At 39.4% G+C, this 20,719-nt stretch overlaps 3 protein-coding genes across 4 annotated transcripts; 2 read left to right on the top strand and 1 right to left on the bottom strand.

Moving 5' to 3' along the window:
* Nucleotides 1–9: 9 nt before the first annotated feature.
* Nucleotides 10–6,230, bottom strand: LOC127355883 (sodium/bile acid cotransporter-like). The gene is made up of 6 exons (XM_051387154.1): nt 6,161–6,230; nt 2,228–2,664; nt 1,811–2,015; nt 1,341–1,519; nt 532–731; nt 10–398 (listed from the first exon to the last, which is right to left on the bottom strand). The coding sequence occupies exons 2-6, from the start codon at nt 2,626–2,628 to the stop codon at nt 346–348; spliced, it is 1,038 nt and encodes a 345-aa protein (XP_051243114.1). The 5' UTR covers nt 2,629–2,664; nt 6,161–6,230; the 3' UTR covers nt 10–345.
* Nucleotides 6,231–9,537: 3,307 nt separating this feature from the next.
* Nucleotides 9,538–14,470, top strand: LOC127359166 (protein max). 2 transcript variants are annotated; one of them, XM_051393010.1, is made up of 4 exons: nt 9,538–9,707; nt 11,328–11,435; nt 12,853–12,976; nt 13,104–14,470. In XM_051393010.1, the coding sequence occupies exons 1-4, from the start codon at nt 9,672–9,674 to the stop codon at nt 13,286–13,288; spliced, it is 453 nt and encodes a 150-aa protein (XP_051248970.1). In that variant the 5' UTR covers nt 9,538–9,671; the 3' UTR covers nt 13,289–14,470. The 2 variants fall into 2 exon arrangements, with proteins under 2 accessions (XP_051248970.1, XP_051248961.1); XM_051393001.1 differs by having other exon boundaries at nt 9,539–9,707; nt 12,838–12,976.
* A 1,456-nt stretch (nt 14,471–15,926) lies between these two features.
* LOC127361388 (ras-related protein Rab-15) lies at nt 15,927–20,684 on the top strand. The gene is made up of 7 exons (XM_051395968.1): nt 15,927–16,346; nt 18,479–18,539; nt 18,642–18,702; nt 18,802–18,879; nt 19,082–19,171; nt 19,471–19,536; nt 19,670–20,684. Exons 1-7 carry the CDS (start codon nt 16,217–16,219, stop codon nt 19,826–19,828), a joined length of 645 nt encoding a protein of 214 aa, XP_051251928.1. The 5' UTR covers nt 15,927–16,216; the 3' UTR covers nt 19,829–20,684.
* Nucleotides 20,685–20,719: the final 35 nt, after the last annotated feature.

Below are 20,719 nucleotides of genomic sequence, written 5' to 3' on the forward strand. Positions count from 1 at the left end.
CAAATGACACATCATTAATGATTTAATAAACTCATTCATTCATACACACATCAAAATGCTTTCAGTCTTAGACCAAATATTTTGAATACAAAAATATAAATACAAATCATTGGCTTCCTCTTTTACCTGTACCTAACACTGCATTGACTTGATTAAGTACAGTAATTAAAATTATTAGTGGTTACACATTCTCTAACAATGGTACTGTCCGTATCAAAGGCCTGAGTGAAGAGTATGCAGCTGATAGTGAGACAGTGAAGGCACTAGCTGCATCCTCTGTAGGTTCGGATTCAGCCCTCCTCTGTTTCCCTCTCCGGCTGGGTTGGGTTGTCGTCTGCGATGCTGTCAAGGCTGTTTTACCTCTTGTTTAGCGTCAACGCTGTCGTATATTCTTGCATCTGTGTAAGAGAAGGGAGATATTTGAATCCAAATTCAGAAAGACCAATGGCTACAAGTGTGAGAAGAGGACCTCCAACCCCCCCCTCCCTCCAGCCTCACTGCTTAAAAAACACAGGCAGCTGCAACATTTACCCTCAGCTGGTGGCCTGAATGTTTGGTAACATCTGAAGCACAGGGCCAGGAGAAGGGCTTCAGTACACTGGAGTGTGATGTATATCAGAGGGAAGAGAAACATGGGTCCGATGACCTGTGGGGGAAAGGCCACCTTTAGGATGACAATGCACAGATTGATGTTTTGACACCCTGTTTCCATGGAGATGGTCCTGCTGCATCTGTGAAGAGGTGAGTCACGTGTTATTAGCTTTGATATTACAGTTTTTGAAGTTGATACTCAAATGCACACATTTGATTGTAATTGGAAGGAATGACTTGGTGTAACAGGATTTATTTCCAAGTGTTACCTTTTTATCTGAAGCTAGTTGCTGTATGACATACTGCTGGACATCATTTATATGCATATTGTTTATCATTTAGAGAATTCATTGAAAAATTGGGTTGAAATATTCATATGGAACCTTTGTGGAGGAAGTATTCATATCCGTAACTTAGGTAAAAGTAGCTATATTACAATGTAAAAACACAGTGCATTGAAATGAATCACATAAAATACATCATTATTTTAAGTAGATTCTGCTTAAAATAATGATGTATTTTATGTGATGTATCAAAAGTAAAAGTACTCATTGCACAGACTCCTGTGAGGGTTTTATTATTATATATTATATTAGTGGAATATTATTACAGATGGATTCGTGTGTAGCAGAAATATTTTAATTGGTTCAGTCAACAATAATGCTGCATAGTATACTATGAGAATTAGAATGTGACCGAGCTATAGCTCATAACTCAAAGCTAACTGTATCTAGTGTGTATTAACTTACTGTGGACTGAGTCTGCACATGACAGACATGACGTATCCCAGCATAAAGCCAGTGAGTGGCATCAGTGCGGCCACAGACAGAACATCAGGGGTGAGGATCATCCATAGAACGTCTTTGACGGCTACACCAGACAGGATGAACACTATGATGCTGGAGATCATCAGGATGCCAAGACCAGCCTGTCGGTAGAGCAAAAGCATGTTACAAGAGTCAGTTTATCTATCACTAAATGCTATTTGAATCTCAGCATCAAAGAATGAAACATCTCTATTTCTAAATGTGGCAAACATCGCCTGAAAGTTTAAAGGTCAGCTCCTAGTTAGCATTAAATGAGTTCCTGTTGCAGTCACCCTCCTGTTTATTTGGCTTGCTGTCACACTGTTACAGCTTACTGGGACACTTAAATAGAACATCATTAATGCTATCTGTACCAGATTATGTCTGTGTGAGGCACATTTCAGGAGTCTCACCTTTTTGACGACCGGTGAGTAGTTTGGTTTGTAGTGATTAATGGCAATGCCAATGGTGCAAGGCACCAGGGTGAACACGAGAGCAGTGATGATGCTGACGTACGGAACAGCATTTTCCAGACCGGGGAAGCCTTGGCAGTAGATAAAGAGCAGCAAAGGCATCAGACCCAGGGCCACAATACTGGAGCAAGTGGTCATCACAATGCTGGGAGGGAATCGGAGAAAGGAAGATGCATTATTGGACTGACATGTCTCAAATGGTGAAAAACAAGGCTCTTGTTTTGTAGGAACATTTCTGCTTATTGACAGTCTGTGATATGACAGCTAATTGTGCTGACGCAGCTGAAGTAGTAAATTATTGCAGGCATTTGTAATCTTCCAACGAGACAGGAATCAATACATCAATGAGGGGTTTACCTAAGGTTCATGTCGCCCTTCATGGCCAGGGAAAAAATGTTTGATAAGGTTCCTCCTGGACAGCAGCCGCAGATGAGCACAGTCACAGCCTTGATGGGATCCATCTGTAGGATTTTGGCCAGACAGAAAGCTGTCAGGGGCATGATGCCGAACTGGGCCAGCAGTGCAATGGCTACTCCTTTTGGCTTCAAGAGATGGCTCTTAATTTTGGAAATCTCCATCGTACAGCCGAGGGACACCATGGAGATAAAGAGGATGACAATGGAGAAGATATTGATGGTCTTGTTTAGGGTGTGGGAGATGTTCATTATACCCATGCTTCCATTGCCAGACACATTTGCTTCATTGTAGATGTTAGCAAATCCCTTGTAGACGTCCGTCACATTCATTGTGGCGCTCATCCCGACAAACTGTGTTTACTGTGCTGTGGCTTCCACCTGTCACACAAAGCAGATTAAATACATTAGTAGCAAAGGAATAACAGTTTGGGATACTTCATTAGATTGTTATACACATGTATAAATGCAGCCAATTACTTTTTATTTCCACGTGCAAGTGTGCTCGCTTCAGTATGGGGTTAGGTACTTTGAGCACTTTTCTTTTTATTTGATTTTATTTGTGGAGCTTTCTATTTAAAGCATCTCATGCTGAGTCAAGATACAAAGATACATTAACTTAATTGTTGGGCTAGTCTCTTCAAGAAATGGGTTGTAAAAAGATAAAATAGTGCCATTGTTGTCTTTTAATTGTATTCATTATCACTTGGCCTCATCAATTGCACGCATGACTCACAAAGCATTAAACTAATGTGTTCAATTGTAAAGTCTGTAAAGCATTTGCAGATGTTTTGAAGGCCTCAATCTGAGGTTGCGGCTAATAACATTCATTAAACATCTCTAATGATTTACCATAACAGAGGAAAGTCAGACACGAAAGAACAAATGAAGTTCGTTTTCTCTGTCTACATAAAATGTGTCGCTGACCTGGAACAGCACTAAAATAAAACAATTTTGCAGTATAGATATATATAGTTGCAACATTACATAACATTGTATTAATCATTTTAGAATAAAACAGTGACTCATTTATTTTGTCCCACATACTTGCACTTTAACCGCAATATTATAAGCAATTAAATGAGTGGAAAATGACTGAGTGGTAGCGCAACACTCCATAGTATTACAGGATGAGCGCAGCAAACTCGTTTTTGAAGTTTATAATCAATATTTCTGTTAGATGTGAAGCATCACATGGAACATTTACTGTAGCAGACTGAGGATTGGATAACATCAGACTTTTTGTTTGTTACACCTGCAGATGTTGTCTTCTACAGCCAAATAAAGTCATAACCGCAGAATTTTACACTACCTACACGCAGCCTGATGTAATGCTGCTTTTTTGGTTCCTGCTTCAAGTTTCCACATCCAGTGGTGGGTCGAGTACTAAAACTCCATATACTCAAATACTATCTATACTATACTATTCTATACTATATAAGTACAATTATTCCCATTAAACTAAATGGAACAGACCTTTAATTAGTATCATTGATAACCTGTGTTTACACTTTTTCATGTCAAAATGGCTGCTGTGAAAATTCAATTTAACAGATAAAGTTACACATGAAACATTATTTAGCTTACTATATATTCACAGTATGTGCACCTTATTCGGTGTGCTTGCAGAGGTTAGAGTAAGTTGTCTTTTTTACTAAGTGGCCAGATGTGGCCAGGGATTGTTGCTTGAAGCTCCATTTTGCTGTGGTTTTAGCTCGGCTAAGGTGGTGCTTATTTTGCTTCCATGAAACCTCAACTTGGCACCTGCATTAGAGTTGCTCTTCGCATGGTGTCCCCCATACACTCAGCCCTCACATTTAGCGCAGACGAAAGTATAAATGCAAATGTAATGTAGTAAGTAAAACTTACTCAAAATATACTAGAGTAAACAGAAGTACAGTTTAAAAACGGAACATCAGTGGAATTAGTTCCTTTACTTTTTCACGCATGTGCTGTACTTGTAATCTGTAACTACCCACCCCTGTCCACGTCACACTTGTAAGTTGCATACTGGTTGGAAACTGGCTTCCAGACCAGCTGTGATGACACAAAATCATACTCGTATGTACATGTCTTAAACCAAGATTTGAGGAGTTTAAAGGAACTTTCCCCTTTCATCAGATGAATGTGAAAACAGCCTTCTAATGTCAAACTCTGCACATGCATCCTTCTGCGCAATGAACAATAACGTTAAACACAAAACACATTTTGTGGGACTTTAATGCATTCATGATGTCCACATCTGCAAGTCTAAACAGCTGCTTCTGCAACTTTACTTTCCAATCAATGGTACAGGCTGTGACGGAGGTCTGACAGCTGCTTCACATCAATGATATTGTGCATTCTGGTAAATACTTTATTTAACCTTCACCATTTTATTTTCATTTCATTTTTGCAGGGACAGCACACAATTAAAAGAAATTGCATCCAAGTTTGCTAGCAACTAACCACCCCCCCGAACAGTAAATACACTACATAAAAGTCAACCCTGATGCATGATATAATGTCTTTTGCCAGGTTTTTTTTACCAAAAGCCTGAAATTTAAAAGGGATTTCTGTAGAGCACCATAAGCAGACTGCGATCCAACAAAAGTCGGATCTTGAGTAAAGCCACTGTAGGTTTGTATTTACAAGATAAAACCAGTTTTAAGAGGTAATGTTCGAGTCAAGGAATGAGTTGAGAAACAATAAAGGAAGAAGCACAAGTTGGTTTCCCTTTTCTTAGAGGCACCAAGATAATGAGTTACACTCATTTCATTCAATAACTCAATTATATCATTTAGTTATTGAAATGATTTAGTGCCCTAAATCATGATCAAGAATTTGACTCTTGTTTTCTTGTCACAACTTCTTTGGCTTTTACTTCCCACACAACCAGCAGAACAGTGTATACGCTACAACAGAATGTGCATGCAGTCATGGCTTGATTTTTCCAAAGGGGAGACATGCCAGGAATAACAAGTGTTTCTGGTCAACATGTCTCCTTGTTGCTTTTGTTGACTGGATTCTGATCATGCTGCTGAACTTTCTACACTCAATAGCTGATATCAGGCAGCAAGCACAGATACCTCTGCTGTCTGTAGGGTTGTGTTGAGGCTTAAGCCTTGTTTTCAGGCCAAAATGTAATGACTTCTTTGCAACTTTTTCTAAGTTTGGAGCTTCAAAAAAGTTCTAAATAAAATGCTCCTTCAGGTCTGGACTCTCAAGCAGCTGTGGCCATGGTGCAGATTTCCTACAGCTAACCAAAATGTCTACAGAAACATCTTCTGACAGAAGGATGCTGACATGTGACATAACAGCTGTGTGACGTCCGCATTTGATTGATGTGTGGAAACAAATATCTTAAAATATGTGCTTTTCCTGCTTTACGTGAGCTGAAATTAATCCTGTATGGATTCTGGGGAGTGTTGGATTATGTTTAATTAAAATGAAATTGAATTGTATGTTAAGTGGCTTGTTACAGTGTAGATCACCTTGAATAAAGCAGTGTTAAGTCTGTATGGTTAACCTGGAAAGAAGTGAATAAAATGATATTGTTTTTAATAAATAAGCCATTGTTTTACCACTTCATTTATTGTTGGACATACTAAAGTAGAGATTAACAGGCAGCTACTGTAATATAACATGATGCTGTGTCTCGTGAATTTCCTCCTGACCTTTTTTTTAGTCTTCACCCAACACTGGCACAATATGCCTTCATGCCTCAACTAACTAAACAAACAAGCTATTCAACAAGACAAACAGTACTTAAAACTTAAATGATTTGATCTTTTATGGAAATTTGCTGATAATAATAATATAAGAATAAAATAGCGCAAGCCTTACCCTTTATAAACACAGATATCATAATGATGGCCAAAGTAATAAAGTTTCTTACCTTCGGGCCAGCTTCAGCAACTTCTCTGGGCTCCCTCAGACACTCGTTTTGTTTCACATTCCTGTGTCTAACCCCCTTTTCTCTGTGTTTGTGCACCCTCCCCTCTCTGTCACATGGGCTCATGGCAACATGCACTCAAAAACTACTGGGATTAAAATATTAACTAACTTTAACACTACAACTGGGTCCATCTGACCCAAGTTGGTTTTACCATTTAACCCAGAATGCTGCTGGGGTAGATCCAACAAAATAAGCAAAATGAAATCCGTTGCTGGCTTAAATATGATTATTTTTGCTATATATCAGTTATTTCCTGTCCTATTGGCATGCTACTTTTATATTAAATAATAATAATAATATTAATAATATGGATATGTTATATGATAATTATTTAGTTGTGTCATTTTCAATAACTACCCACAATAATAAACACATTATACAAAAAGAGGCCTCTGCAAATGTGTATTTAATGACATTTTACACTTTTTTTAGCTTTACCAAAAGATTTAAAAATAAAAGTGAGTAAAAATAAAACCAGGAAACCAACACGCATTAAATTGCAAGGTTGGAGGATAATAGCATTATCAGCTAGCATATAGTAAAAATTCTAAGCTAGTTAATAAATGATCCCAGACTGTACTTTTGCAGTAAAATGACCTTAAGATAACACTCTTATCACAACTTATTGAAAATGTAGTACATATTTATATTAACCTACCATAAAATCCTGCCCATCGCGTGCTGTCCAAACCTCGTGACCCAGAGAGTTAGACAATGTGCGAGTGGGAAATTCTGATGAACCGTAACCATTTGTTCGGCTGTAAATGAACCCCATTACAAGCAACAAACAGAAACAACCCAGCGCTTTTTTGAGTGTGGTAGGTGTAAACAAGGCAATCCATTCCAGAGGCAAACCATCAAAATCAACTATGGTGAAGCTGTTGTCATGTCCATGTGTTATGTAGAATTCAAGTGAACCCAACTTTTAATTCAGTTACTGGAAATTATGTCCATATGAGTTTTTTCCGTAGTTACTCTTTTTCAGGGCACTGTGGGAAATGGATGGTGTGAAAAGAATGTAATTGCTTCTGTACTACTCAAAAGAGGCAATGTCTTCATTTGGCCTCACTTGAATGTGTAAACAAACCTTCAATTAATATTACGCAACCAGGCAGAGGATTATGTTTGCCTGGCAGAGTTATTAGTCTTTTCAAAAGGGGGGCCTTCTTTTTTTTTGTGAGTCCGGGGTGCCTTTGTGCACCGAGGCCTTTTATTTACAACTCGCACAACAGATCAGATGTGACAAGGCTGAAAGGTTGTTGCCCTAATCTCTAAAGCATGGTTCAGATTAGATCTTTAATATATTAGTGTTCCTCACGTGCTGACATTCTGTGGAATCTCTTACAGGAACAACAGCCTGTTACACAGACGACTCGGTTGAACCGAACTTATGCAACAAAACAGCTGTGCTAGAGAAGAAGATGAAACTCAAGCTGGGTTTAAGACCGTTTCCAAAGAACAATAAAAGTCGAACAAGAAACAGAAAGGAAGCAGTATAATAAGACAAAACAACTTGGACCAACCAGAAGTGGCAAACACAGAGATGAAATCATTTGTAGATCTGCACAAAAAACAGGAAAATCCAAACACAATGCTCTGTATTTATGTGATAATTTGATAAATATCCCCATCTAAAACTGATCATTTACAGACCTGTTGCCATATGAATTGATCTTTGACACAAACAGGTGCAGCTGAGGACAATCCAAGAGCAAATTACAATTAAATGAATAATAATAATAATAATAAAAAAAAAAAAACATTTAATAAATATCACCATTTAAAATGTTTTTATTTTTCATCCCTGGGTAAATCAATGACACACATCACAAGCAAAGTACCCTGATTTGTATCACACACACACACACACACACACACACACACACACACACACACACTTAAGTGTTAGTTCCATATTTTTACATCATTGTAATTATTGTGAATTGTTCCCAAATACTGACACTTTAAAACTTGTGGACACTGTTGTACCATAAGGAAAAATGTTATTAATAAATTAAATTTCTGTTGCTGTCAATTAAAGGTCCAGTGTGTAACTTAAAGGACAATCTATTAGCGGAAAAGGAATATGAGCAGTTTTTATTTATGGAGAGGGTTACCTTTCTACGCATTACGATACCTATTTACAGTGGAAGTGAACTTATATTAAATATACTTTATTGACCATATTTTCGCCACCATGAGTCCACCATGTTGAACTGCAGAGTTTCTACAGTAGCCCAGAATGTACAAACCAAACACTGGCTGTAGAAAGGCCTTTTTTAATAGTTGTAGTCTGCAACTTCACTGCTACATGCCACTAAACACTGGTCGTTTAAAGTACAAATACGGATTGTAATTATGTATCTTATTGGCCAAGCACACATATATATTTTACATTTTTGGTGGCTTGATTGCTGTTTTTATTGACAATGAGACAGTGATGACAGTGAAGGTATTATGTGCTGATATGCTGTAGAAACAGAGGTCATGCTGTGCACAGCGGATGGGGGAACATCCTTTTTTTTCCTTCTTTCCTGCACCCTCAAACAAAATGTAAAATAAATGCTAAATAGTGCACCCATAAAGATCACAGTGGAGGTGTTGCTCGTGTTGTGTTTGAGAAAGTAAAGCAGCCAGTGTTTAGCTCTGCCTTATGCACATTGCACAAAACAAATCCCCGGTAATAAGGAACATCCCCTGTAGCGCTGCGGTAGGTTTATAAGCAGTGATAGCTTGCTGCAGAAGCTATTTAAAGGTCCTATGGAGGCAAGTGTGCAGCCATGGATGGTGAGTGGGGGGAGGGCAGGCAAAGTGAGCTAGGCCACCATCTGGCCTCATAATCATATGCTGAGAGAAGAGCCCAGTTATTGTAGCACACTACCCTTGCTGACAATGACCAGTGAAACAGCAGACCATACAGCACAATGCATGGTGGTCCTTGCACAGAATCATGTCTGCCTGAGAGGTATATTTCTGGAGAATATGTTTTGTTTTGTGATTATTTATGTTTAAGGTATCACTGGTTTATCCATGGTTATTTATTAAAATGCTGTTGCTCATATGTTTTTGTAACTACACCACAAATAACATTCTGGTCCGAGTTATCAACACTGAAGCTGCTGTTTGTGTTTGCAACTTGAAGGAGAGATAACGGCGTATTTCGGTGGGCGCGTCCAAATCCGTGGGCGTCTGGGAAATGTAGTTCAAATTCCGCAAACCGCACCAGTTCAAACCGGGCTCCGTGTTAGCGAACGCCTCCATTACCCATAAGGTCTGGCTTTATTGCGCCTGCGCTGTTTTCCCGTCCATGTGTAGGCGAATCACGTGTAGAGAAACCGTTGATCGTCATGTATCTGCTGTAGCTAAAGCTCCGCGCTAGATTATTTGCCTCCAGTTGTCGCCACAATTTTGACAGCTGTTTGTTTTCCTTTCTCATACCTTTTACCGAAGAATGAGCGAAAACGATGACATCGAAGTCGACAGCGATGTATGTGGTTTAGTTTACTCTACAAGTAGCTAGCCAAATTGTTAGCCAAACAGCAACTTTTAACATTCCTGCCAACCTACGCTATCCGATTGAGCTAGCTAGCTAGCTCGCTGGTTTCTCTTGACAATCTTTGTATTTGAGGTGAAATATGGAGATAACTGTTAGAATAAAAGGCTCTTTAGTGCTGGCCAGCTGGCTTATAACTGAAGATTGAGCACAGTAGTCTGGTGAATGATTTAAATGGTTTAACTGCGGTAAAGTGAGCCGTCGTTAGTTAAAAAAAAAAAAAACCCGATTAGCGCGAGCCGTTTGGATTTTGTTTTCTCGTCTGTTCGTGCAATTACGGTACCGGTGCTGGGAGTGGCCAAAAAGGACGTAAGATGATAGTCGCTCAGGACTTTAGCCAAGCACAAAAACTGCAATGAATTCTCACATTTCAGCAGACCTAATGGAACTATACTATATGACACCTCCTTAGATGAGACGTGTCTTCAATAAAGTATATGTAATAGAAGTTCACCTCCACTGGAAAATATGTATCGTAATGCATAGAAAGGTAACCCTGTCCATAATAGGTCTGCTGGGAATCCCAGTGGATTTCTGCTCAGAACGCCTCTGCCAGTGATATAAATACAACTGAAGTCATGGTACTGAGAAAAACATCATTACACATGCATATTCCCATCGTATTTGAACTCCTCTTGAAGGGGTTTGCTTCAAATCTCTCTTCAAATGGATGTAATGGAGTCCTGTTCAGTGTGAGCCTGACTATGACCACGTAAAGTAATTCTTCTGTATAGCTGTGGATAGATTTGAAAGGTAAAGTCCCATTCTACATGGCCATTAGTCGTGGTTAACTTCGTGAGTGTTTACACGTCCATTTTGACCGCCCCGAGCACCAGTACCGCAATTGCACGAATAGATAGCAACACAAATCCAAACGACGGCTCGCTTGACGGCAGTGCAAGTGCGGTGTTCGTGTTTCTGTGTTTTGTCGATCAGGGACCTGCCAAGTTGGTCTGTTATTTCCTTACAGCCCCCCGGACCTCTGTTAATACCCCTCCCTGCAACGACAATCCAGGAGCAGGAGTTTGCATTGCATTTGAAACACACTTCCTAAATTTAACATCAAACACACTACATCCTGATTTAAATTGCCATTGCTGTACGAATCAGCTGCACCTCATTCTCCATAAATTGTTCGGTGGTGTTTTATTTGAATGTGAATCTGAAATGGTGTCAGATCCTCGATCCTGTCACATATTTCTCAGCGCCATGGATTCCCCTCCCCCATTTGATTAAGCTGGGATCTCCAGCTTTGGATCCACATAGAGCCACAGTATACTGATAGTGTCAGGCCTATAGTGTTGACAGGTTATGATGATTTTAAGGGCAGCACTCTTCATTGTAACATTGTGTTATTGTTAATCACATGCAGCTTACACATCTGAATGAATAACGTACAGCATCTTTAAAGCTGCATTTACACACTGCAGCTTTAAATTGCTCCCTATCATCATGTTATACATAAGAAATCAAGTGACACTTTCTTTCTTAGTTTTACCCAGTGTGTCCGTATATATAACCGTTTTTGTCTAAACGTTGCCTGTCCCTTTGCAGGCAGACAAGCGAGCACATCACAACGCGCTTGAGCGCAAACGCAGGGACCACATTAAAGACAGCTTTCACGGTTTACGAGATTCTGTGCCTGCATTACAAGGCGAGAAGGTAAGAGGAAAATGCATTTATTTTGTACATTCTATAACTGTACCAGCACAGAAAAATAGTTTTTAACTTAAAGGACCAGTGTGTGGGATTTAGTGTCGACTAGCAGTGAAGTTGCCGATTGCAGTCATTTGAATACTGCTCGCCTTCCAAGCACGTAGGAGAAACTACTGTGGCCGCGAGACTTGCGAAAAACGCAAAAGGCCAGAGCCAGTGTTTGGTCTGTCCGTTCTGGGCTACTGTAGAAACATCACAGCCTCTGTGAGGACCTGCTCCTTCTGTAGATAAAAAAAAAATTACAATTCTTGTTTTTATGTGATTATAAACTGATGAAAACCTCCGGTTTTGCACATATATCCTAAATGTTACACACTGGACCTTTAAGACTCCCATTAGCTGCTTATTTGAGGGCTCAGCAAGTTTTAGGTTTTCTTGTCAGTGCCATATCAACATATTACAAATTAAATTGCATTAAATTATAAGCCAGTCTAAGATGTCCCTCCATTCATCCACCTTAATGCCAGCTATCCATTTCATAAAGCTAATGTGCATGTCCTTAGAGGCAGGAAAACAAACAGATGCCAATCCTTCAGCATGTGCCCACTTAGCCCTTTGTTTCCTTTACTGAACGTTGCTGTCTAGGAGTTGTTTTTAGTTGTGCACATGAAGTGCACCTTCAGAAAGCGCGAGAACTGCATGTTCACCTGAGGACTGTCAGCACAAGCAATACTCCGTTCAGGAGACAGCTGCGTTTCTCTGCAGGAAAATGCAGGTCCTCTCATCTTGTACTGCTGTGCTTTTTGACTGTTTTCAAACAGGGTCACCCGCAGCGGTAAAGTGTGCAGCTCATCAGCTGTATTTCCAACTCTTTAATATTCAGTTACTTTATGAGACTTTTATTGCATTTTGGCCCCTTAAAACTCGATCTACAGTGTTCTGCTTGGAGAACTCTTTAAGAGGTCTAACCTAGAGGAAAGAAGAAGTCATGCGGTCATTTTAAAAGAATGTGTCAAACGTGTCTAGAACAACACGGCCTTCATGTTTCAATCTGAGATTTGAGATAGTTAAATAACCCATCAAAATATCTGGGAATCATTGTTGCAACCTTTTAGCAGCTTAGTCCTGTAACTGCTGGACAGAGAGAGGTATGTTTCTGTTTATATGTACAGTTAATTTGATTAAATTTAAATATGATGCTTCAGCATGGTGGAACTTTTTTCATGTGCCAAAGGTCGGAGACCCCTGGAATAGGTATTTATAATATTTCTAATACAAACTAAATGTACATGTGATGTATGACACTGTGATCTGTGTGTAACTGTTTTGTGAAAGAATATATCACGTTGTACTTGAACAAATGGATACTGCAGCTTTGTCCCATGGCTCTCTGAATTTTTGCTGACAGAACTCTGTCAAACAGGCTTCCCGAGCACAGATTCTAGACAAAGCCACCGAGTACATCCAGTACATGAGACGAAAAAACCACACCCACCAGCAAGACATTGATGTCTTAAAGAAGCAGAATGCACTGTTGGAGCAGCAGGGTAAGTGGAGGAACTGTTGTTATGGACTTTTATGACTAAGTGTGATGTAGTCGTTCAGTAGCAGTACCAAATATTTGATGTGAGTGATATTTACTTGTACCTGTTTGTCTGTGGGTGCTGCTTGCAGTGCGTGCGTTGGAGAAGGCCAAGGGGAACACTCAGCACCAGACAAACTACTCTTCTGACAGCAGCTTGTACACAAACCGCAAAGGCAGCGCGGTGTCCGCCTTCGACGGCGGGTCCGACTCCAGCTCTGAATCAGAGCCAGACGAGCCGCCCAACAGAAAGAAGCTGCGTGTGGAGCCCAGCTAGACTCGGGGGAGGAGGCAACCCCCACCCCTCCGCCCGGTTCTCCAGACAGACTCTTTTTGCCCACCAGCCCCCCGACTCCTCCTACCAGTCCGCACTCAGTCCTGCCTTCTTACGCCGGTCCAGGAGACGAGATGGAGACTGAGCGAGAGCGGTGCTATTATGTATAAAACGCTTCTACCTTCCTTTTTCCTCCTGGCAAGCATCCTGTCACTCCTTCTGTGGCCCAGCAGCAACAACTTTTAAGACCCCCTCCCCCCCCAAAGTGAGGCAGCTCTGCAGTTTTGAAGGACTTTATGCTTTTCAAACCTCATGATAACCATTCATAATCAAATGTGGAGATGACAAGGTATGAGGCTTTAGTGAAGCTACATAAAATATATTTGTTTTTTTTCTCTGTCGGAGTTGTGAGACTTTACGACCTTTTGACGAAATGGTAATTAGGGTTAGTTTACCTTTTTAATATTCATACTTTTTCCAGAAAAGAATGTGAAGTTGCTTTTGAAAAAAAAAAAAAAGTCTGTTATGCAAGATGCAACACTCCTTATTCAGTGTAGGTGGCTCAATTTTGTTTTTCTTTGTCTTTGAAAATATTTGTGTAATCACATGAATCCCTCTATTTATAGTAATGCACCGAAATTGACTTCTTACCCCCCCGTGTCTGATCTCCCTCATGTTTTGGCTTGAGATTTTCCAGAGAACACAGGAGGATGAACAAGTTGACCTGCTGTTTTGGTGGATTTTCCACAGGTTCAACTATTTATTTTCCTCTATTTTTATTATTATCAAACAAATTGTGGGTATAAAAATAAAATAAAAAATCCCCTAATGGATACTGAATGTTACGCAATGCAGTTAGAGGGCTGTGACCTTTTATTTTTGTTAATGGAAGTCCATTTCAGTGTGTAGTATATAACACTGTATACTCTTAAATGGTGTCAGCTCTGCAAAGACAAGCCTTCCCATGAAATATTTGCCTGTGCTGGGAACGTTTATCTTTCTCTTTTTTTTTCTTTTTTCTCCATTTTGCAGAGGTAAATTAGTGTGTACGTGATCAATATTTGTTTGTTCCATTCCATGGAAATTACAGGTATGTTGTACATACTGCCAACGGTTGTCTTGCAAGTTAAGGCATACCTTTATTATGAGACTATAAATAAAACTATTTTATCCTTTTGGGATGTATTTGTGACTCAACATGTTTTAATAACATCTTAGGTAAGCCTCCTAGGTATTAGACTGTGTTTGAGGTTGGAGCTGCATGATGGGAATAAGTCAGTTTTAATCCCAGTTAATAAATTAATGTGATGTGTTTAAATAGAATAGAATCAGAACAATCAATGCTCAATAATTTACTCAAATATTGGAGGATAATGACCTTTTTAAATGTTTCTAGATCACTATACTTGAATAGTGGTGTCAGTGGTACAAATAGAGGATTCAGATATCTGTTTTTCTGCTCAGTTTCAGATATATAGAATATCGGAGCATCAGCAGGCAGGTGTCTGTACTCAGGCTACCATTGAAGATATATCCTTACATAGTAGTAATATTTATGGAAAATTGAGGCATTACATGACATCAAAAAACATTTAGATTGAAGGATTTCACTCATTTTACACATGCTGGATTTAAAAAAAAAAACCTGATACTAGTTATAGTTTTAAAAAAATTTAAATCAATAAATAACAATTAATTTGGGATTTAGTATTCTCCGCTTTATTACGCACTGGCAGTGCAGAGGGACAACATAAGTGAAAAAAGAACATGAAATTCTGTACATTTTAAAAATATAAAATTAGATATTTAAATATGAAAGTGAAAAATATTATTTTTTTCTGCTTAGTCAAACCATTCTAGGTAGGTGGGGTTATGTAGGGGGAATTTGGTCTCATGCTAATAATACCTGGGGGGCATCTGTTTCCACCTGGGAGGTAATGTTTTCGGTGCCATTTGTTGGTTTGTCTGTCAGCAGGATTATGGAAAACTACTGGCCCAATTTTCATGAAACTTGGTGGAAGGGTGTAAGAAGGGTTTCTATGTCAACTGATATGGTTGTGCTTTATTTATTTGCATATCATAGAAGGTCAGAGGGGCAGATCTACCCCAGGGTCGCATGGGGTAGCGGCACCGGTTTGGTGTCAGATTGAACACATTCATTTAGATTAATTAATACATTTTAAAAATAACATGTTAAAGTGTCAAATTAATGATCTGTTATGGCCATATTTTAGACTAAGTGATAGGCTTAGGTTAAATGAATAAAAAAGACATGTAATACTGTCTGAAGATTTGGAAATAAAACAATTTATTGATTTCTAATGCTACCATTAGATGTTTCTATACAATGCTTTACTAATGTGACATAGTAATATAATGTTTTTGAGTTAAAATATCTTCATTTGGGGCCTTTTCCAAGAAAATATTGATATACAGGTATGTGATTTTAATTAAACCAGCATATATTTCTACCACCCCTTAAAGTATCCATTCCACCCTCTTGCCACGCCACAGATATTTCTCCAGATCCAACCCCTGGCTTGGCAAAAGCTCTTCTCTCCCGGAGTTCTAGTTCAAATATTGAGTTTATGTCAGTGATGAGTCCCAGCTGACACTCCCACTGCAACAGGCTGCCTCGTCAAGGATGCAGGTCGTGCGATGCCTTTTAGAGCCGTAGGACTTTTTAGCACACATAGCAAGATAAACTACAACTGAAATAACCCATGGTGTTCGACACAGTGCAAAGACTGCAGAGGCACATTTTGTAAAACGCTCGGAGTTGCTGTGAGCTCTAAATGGCTCTTCTTGTTTTCCCTGAGCTTTTTAGAAACAAGAGTTTCCGAGGCGCCGTGAAGGCAGCGCACAGCCACAGTCACTCAGTGAGGACAGAAGCTTCATGAAGGAGTCATGCTTTGCTCTGTATTTTAGTTCATGGTCATGGCTAAACAGTACGACGTTTTGTTCAGGCTGATCATGCTCGGGGACTCGGGGGTTGGGAAGACTTGCATGTTGCGCAGGTTCACGGACAGTGAGTTTGATCCTTCACATATCTCCACCATCGGTAAGCCATCCAACAAGTTTTCAAAACTCATCCTGTGAATCCGCGTTAGCCTCAGGTCGAACCGGATAAACATGAGTCAGTGCCTTCTTCTGAATGAATGAGTGTCGAGGATGTATGATTTTTTTATTTTTTCTTTTTTTCTTTTTTTACAGTTTAGTGTAATTTCCCCTTTAAGTGTATGAGCAGGCCTACTTAGTTTGTAGGATTAGTACAAATTACCTCAGGTCATAACAGCCCTGAAACTTACTGAAAAACATGTCAGTGCTGAGAAAACTTAAAATAATCAAATATTTTAATAGAGAATGGCCCTAAGAAACGCACTGAAGGGTGTAGATGAGGTCTTAGAAAGCAGTATGTCACAGTAACAATGGAAAGGAAGGTCCACATGATAACACATTGCTTTCTCTGCCCTCAAAGTCTTTGATATCTTATCCTGTTTTTATTCTCAGAGCGAAACCTGTGGACTGACACACACACACACACACATTAGGGCCTCACATCACCACTGCCTCTTTTCCTGACTGATAAATAGGAATCAGCTGTGTAGTTTTGTTGTGACTGTAGAGGAAAGTGCTGTAGGGTATAAGTGGAGCCTAATTCATGGTGGGAAGGCTTTACATGGGATTAAACCCAGTTGTTTGAGAAAGTGCATGGTACATAAGAACTCCTTGCTTCCAGATCTTATTATTGGTAAACATTAGACAGCTTCATTCATCCCTCCAGATCTGCATCCAAGTCCATTAGATAGCTGTGTGTTGTAAACAATGTCTCCTTACATCAAATATCAGACTCTCAGGGATTCTGTCATTATGGACAGATCCTGGAGCAGCTTCACTGACAGAGAATAGAAGTACAGTGTGAGCGCATGATTGTGCTGGAATACACAGTTGGCACGCTTTCTCATTCTCTAGAAGCCCTACATTCAAATCAAACTCATTTGGGTGTAACATCTGAGCCTATGGAGTCATTAACTCTTCATAGCAGTAGTTGAACAGGAAGTACAAGAACAGATGCGTAATGTAGTGTAGCTGAAACGATAGGTCAACTAATTGATTAGTTGATTGACAGGAAAATCATTGATTGTTTTGTAAACGGGCATCCTATTGGCTTACTGTCACAGCGTTGTGGCTGACTGGGAAACCTGAATATAACAGAGCCACCGTTAATGTTATTAACACGTGCTTTTTCCTACTGACAAGTTAAATTGTCTGCTGTAGGGCTGGAAGCTCCATCAATGAACCATATAAGCTTATTTTTAAGCAAAAATGCTTAACATTATCTTGTTTCAGCTTCTCTATTCTGAGCATTTGCCACTTTTCTTTGCTTTATGTGACAGTGAAGTGAAAACCTGTGGGTTACGGGCTGTTAGTCAAGCATAATAATAATTTGAAGGTGTCGCTGTGGGCTTTTATGGAAGTGTGGTGGGTATTTCTCACCTTTTTCTTAAATCTTTAGACCAAAAGATGAATGCCGGGAAGTAGATAGGGGAAATAAATCAGTAGATTAATCATTATTGAAAATAATATTCCAGGTATAGTATAGTATAGTATAAATAGAATAAATATCCTTAAAAAAGAATAATAATACATTATATATATATATATATATTTTAAGCATCTAATGTATACAGTATGTAACATGAAGAATAGAAATAGCCTTTTTTAGAGTGGACTTTCAGTTGTGGTGGCAGCATAAAGACAAAACAAGACCTGATTTAAGAATATATACAGTATATTGTCTTTACTTCAGTATAAACCAATGAAGTGATCTCGAGTGATGCATTCCAGTTGTTGGCAGTCAGTGCTATTTTGTCACACTTCTTAGCTCTTGCGGCCACGCACCAGGTGGAATAAACACCACCGTAGTTCACATTAGTTGCAACCCCCTTGTGGAGTCTCAATGATTTAAAAGTTGACACTATGCAGTACCTGAGATACAATTCATTAGGGATAATAGTGTCTCTGAGCAACACTCATTAAGTGCTCCCAAACACACAAAAGCCTGACGAAAATACAGCAAAGCAGGCTTTTGCACCGGTTTGTCACAGATGCTTAAGTGATTCCATTTTACATTTGCATCACGAATTGCTTCTGTTATGTTGTGTTGACCCTGATTTGTGCTTATTTTGGCAGGAGTTGATTTTAAAATGAAAACACTAGAAATAGACGGAATCAAGGTGCGAATACAGATATGGTAAGTTAAGTTACTCATGTATAATTTAATTGCATTTACAGTATGCTGACGTAAATATTGTGTCATTGTCTTCTGTTGATTCGTGTTTCGTCCTCTGTGCAGGGACACAGCCGGTCAGGAACGGTATCAGACCATTACCAAACAGTACTACAGGCGGGCACAGGTGATCCCTCCATATGAACAATGACTGGGGTCAAGTTACCCTCACAGGTTATTGTAGCGTTCACTCTTTAATTGTTCTTTGTTGTGGATTCTGGTCCAGGGTATCATCTTCGTATACGACATCACAAACATGCCGTCCTTTCAGCACCTAGCCAAGTGGGCCAGTGATGTGGATGAAGTAAGGATAATGATAAGCACCCTAATTTCACTTGCTCCGTTGTACTCGTTGCCCTTCAGTGACCCAGTATTTGTATTACATCTCTGCGCTCTGTTTATGCTTGCTGCACACCCAATGGCTTAGTGTGAGTGACAAGATGATGAAGTCCCTTATCTCGGTGCTGTCTGTCTTGCGTTTTTTTTTTTTTGTTGTTGTTTTGCAGTCTGCCCCAGGAACTGTGCAGAGGATCTTGGTAGGAAACAAGTCTGATGAGGAGCTCAGGAGGCAGGTGACAAAGGACCAAGGGAGCAAGGTTTGATTGAATCTTATTTTGTGGTTTTTATTAGCGTGGTTTATGGTTGTTTTTTTTTTGCATTTAACTCACTTGTTAAGTGATAATAATGTGTAGGATTTTATAGACATGCAAAAGCATTCAAAGGTTCCGGTAGATTGTTGTTTCCAATGTTCACATTCAGTGATGTAAGGTGACAAGGATTACTACAAGATAGCTCTAAGGCTAAATGTAAGTAATGTGTTATGGGGAACACTGACTAAAGCTATAATATACTTTTATTGTACTTATTTCTAACCATATCAAACTGGGTCCTGCAGCTCGCAGAAACCTATGGGATGGAGTTCTTTGAGACCAGTGCCTCCACCAGCAGTAACATCAGCGAGGTAGGACATAGGATGCATTTTCAAAGAAGCTGTCTGGCTCTTTTGAAATGTGCACAAACATTGCGTGACACTATGCCTGCCACATTCTTATTTATTATCTGTGTGTTTATTTTTCACTTCCTCCTTCCTTCAGTCCTTCACTCGTGTGGCAGAACTGGTGCTGCAGGCTCACAAGAGAGACGTGGACAACTTGTTGGGATCTCTGGATGATTATCTGGAGAATGCCGCTTTGGATGAAGAGAAGGGCAGTCAAGATGCCAACGACAACACTCAGAAGACCTGCGCTTGTTAGACAGATGACCAAAACGGTGCCATGGCTCATACTGTAGCTATATACATTTGTTCTCCACTGCAACTTGACTCAGCCCTCCTCCACCTTCCTCAGAGACACTGACCTGTTGGCCAGGAGCTCACTTTTTCGTGAAGTTATGTGGTGGTAAATGCAGTTAGAAGCAGCAACCAGCAGAGGGACAATTTTGTTGCTTGATCATTGAACTCTCTAGCCAGTGAAGTATATCTACAGTGAATGATGGTAGCTCTGTATCCATTTGCTTTAGCAAGGCTATTCAAACACATGCTTTCTTCATTTTCCCTGGTGAAATGCACTATACTTCTATTTAATCAGCTTACTGTATTCCATCACCTTTTCTTTCTAGTTACTTAAAAGAAAAGTGATATGCATGCTTCACATTTACAAATTGATTGGTAATGTGTAAATCCATATCAAAGAAATCTGTTTATGAAGTTGAAACCAGTATATATCGTACAGCAAGGTAGCCAGAGGACAGAGTTGAATTATTTACACCTAGTAACTCAAACCAAGCAAGGCTGGATTAATTTACACAATGGACTTATTTCCTCAATGGAGACAGTGTTGTGCCATGTTCAACGACCTTTCTGAATGCAGTACATGTTTATTTACCATCCTGAATGTATATGTACGTTTGTTTTATGAATGTGATGTCACTGGTATTGCCTGCTGTATGTTTGGCATTTGAGCAGTGTTACAGCTGCTTAAAATAATGTTTTCAGGGTCTACCAAGGTGCCACAGATATTTAATTTTAATATAATGTTTGAAACTCAAGGAAGATGCAAAAATCAAGCAATGTATAAGTTAATAAACTGAAATTGTCATATTTAAAATGAATTAATTGGGTATCTGAACCTTGCTGAGTCACCAAA

This window comes from Dicentrarchus labrax, unplaced genomic scaffold, assembly GCF_905237075.1.
Source record: "Dicentrarchus labrax unplaced genomic scaffold, dlabrax2021, whole genome shotgun sequence".
NCBI classification, from domain to species: Eukaryota; Metazoa; Chordata; class Actinopteri; family Moronidae; genus Dicentrarchus; species Dicentrarchus labrax.

Coding starts and splice junctions, on each gene's coding strand:
- LOC127359166 (XM_051393001.1), top strand. CDS start 9,672: ATGAGCGAAAACGATGACATCGAAGTCGACAGCGAT. Junction 9,708..11,327: donor ACATCGAAGTCGACAGCGAT/GTATGTGGTTTA, acceptor GTCCCTTTGCAG/GCAGACAAGCGAGCACATCA. Junction 12,977..13,103: donor TGCACTGTTGGAGCAGCAGG/GTAAGTGGAGGA, acceptor TGCTGCTTGCAG/TGCGTGCGTTGGAGAAGGCC.
- LOC127361388 (XM_051395968.1), top strand. CDS start 16,217: ATGGTCATGGCTAAACAGTACGACGTTTTGTTCAGGCTGATCATGCTC. Junction 16,347..18,478: donor TTCACATATCTCCACCATCG/GTAAGCCATCCA, acceptor TTATTTTGGCAG/GAGTTGATTTTAAAATGAAA. Junction 18,540..18,641: donor AAGGTGCGAATACAGATATG/GTAAGTTAAGTT, acceptor TCCTCTGTGCAG/GGACACAGCCGGTCAGGAAC.
- LOC127355883 (XM_051387154.1), bottom strand. CDS start 2,628: ATGAGCGCCACAATGAATGTGACGGACGTCTACAAGGGATTTGCTAAC. Junction 732..1,340: donor ATGTGCAGACTCAGTCCACA/GTAAGTTAATAC, acceptor ACCTCTTCACAG/ATGCAGCAGGACCATCTCCA. Junction 399..531: donor ATTCAGGCCACCAGCTGAGG/GTAAATGTTGCA, acceptor TCTCTTACACAG/ATGCAAGAATATACGACAGC.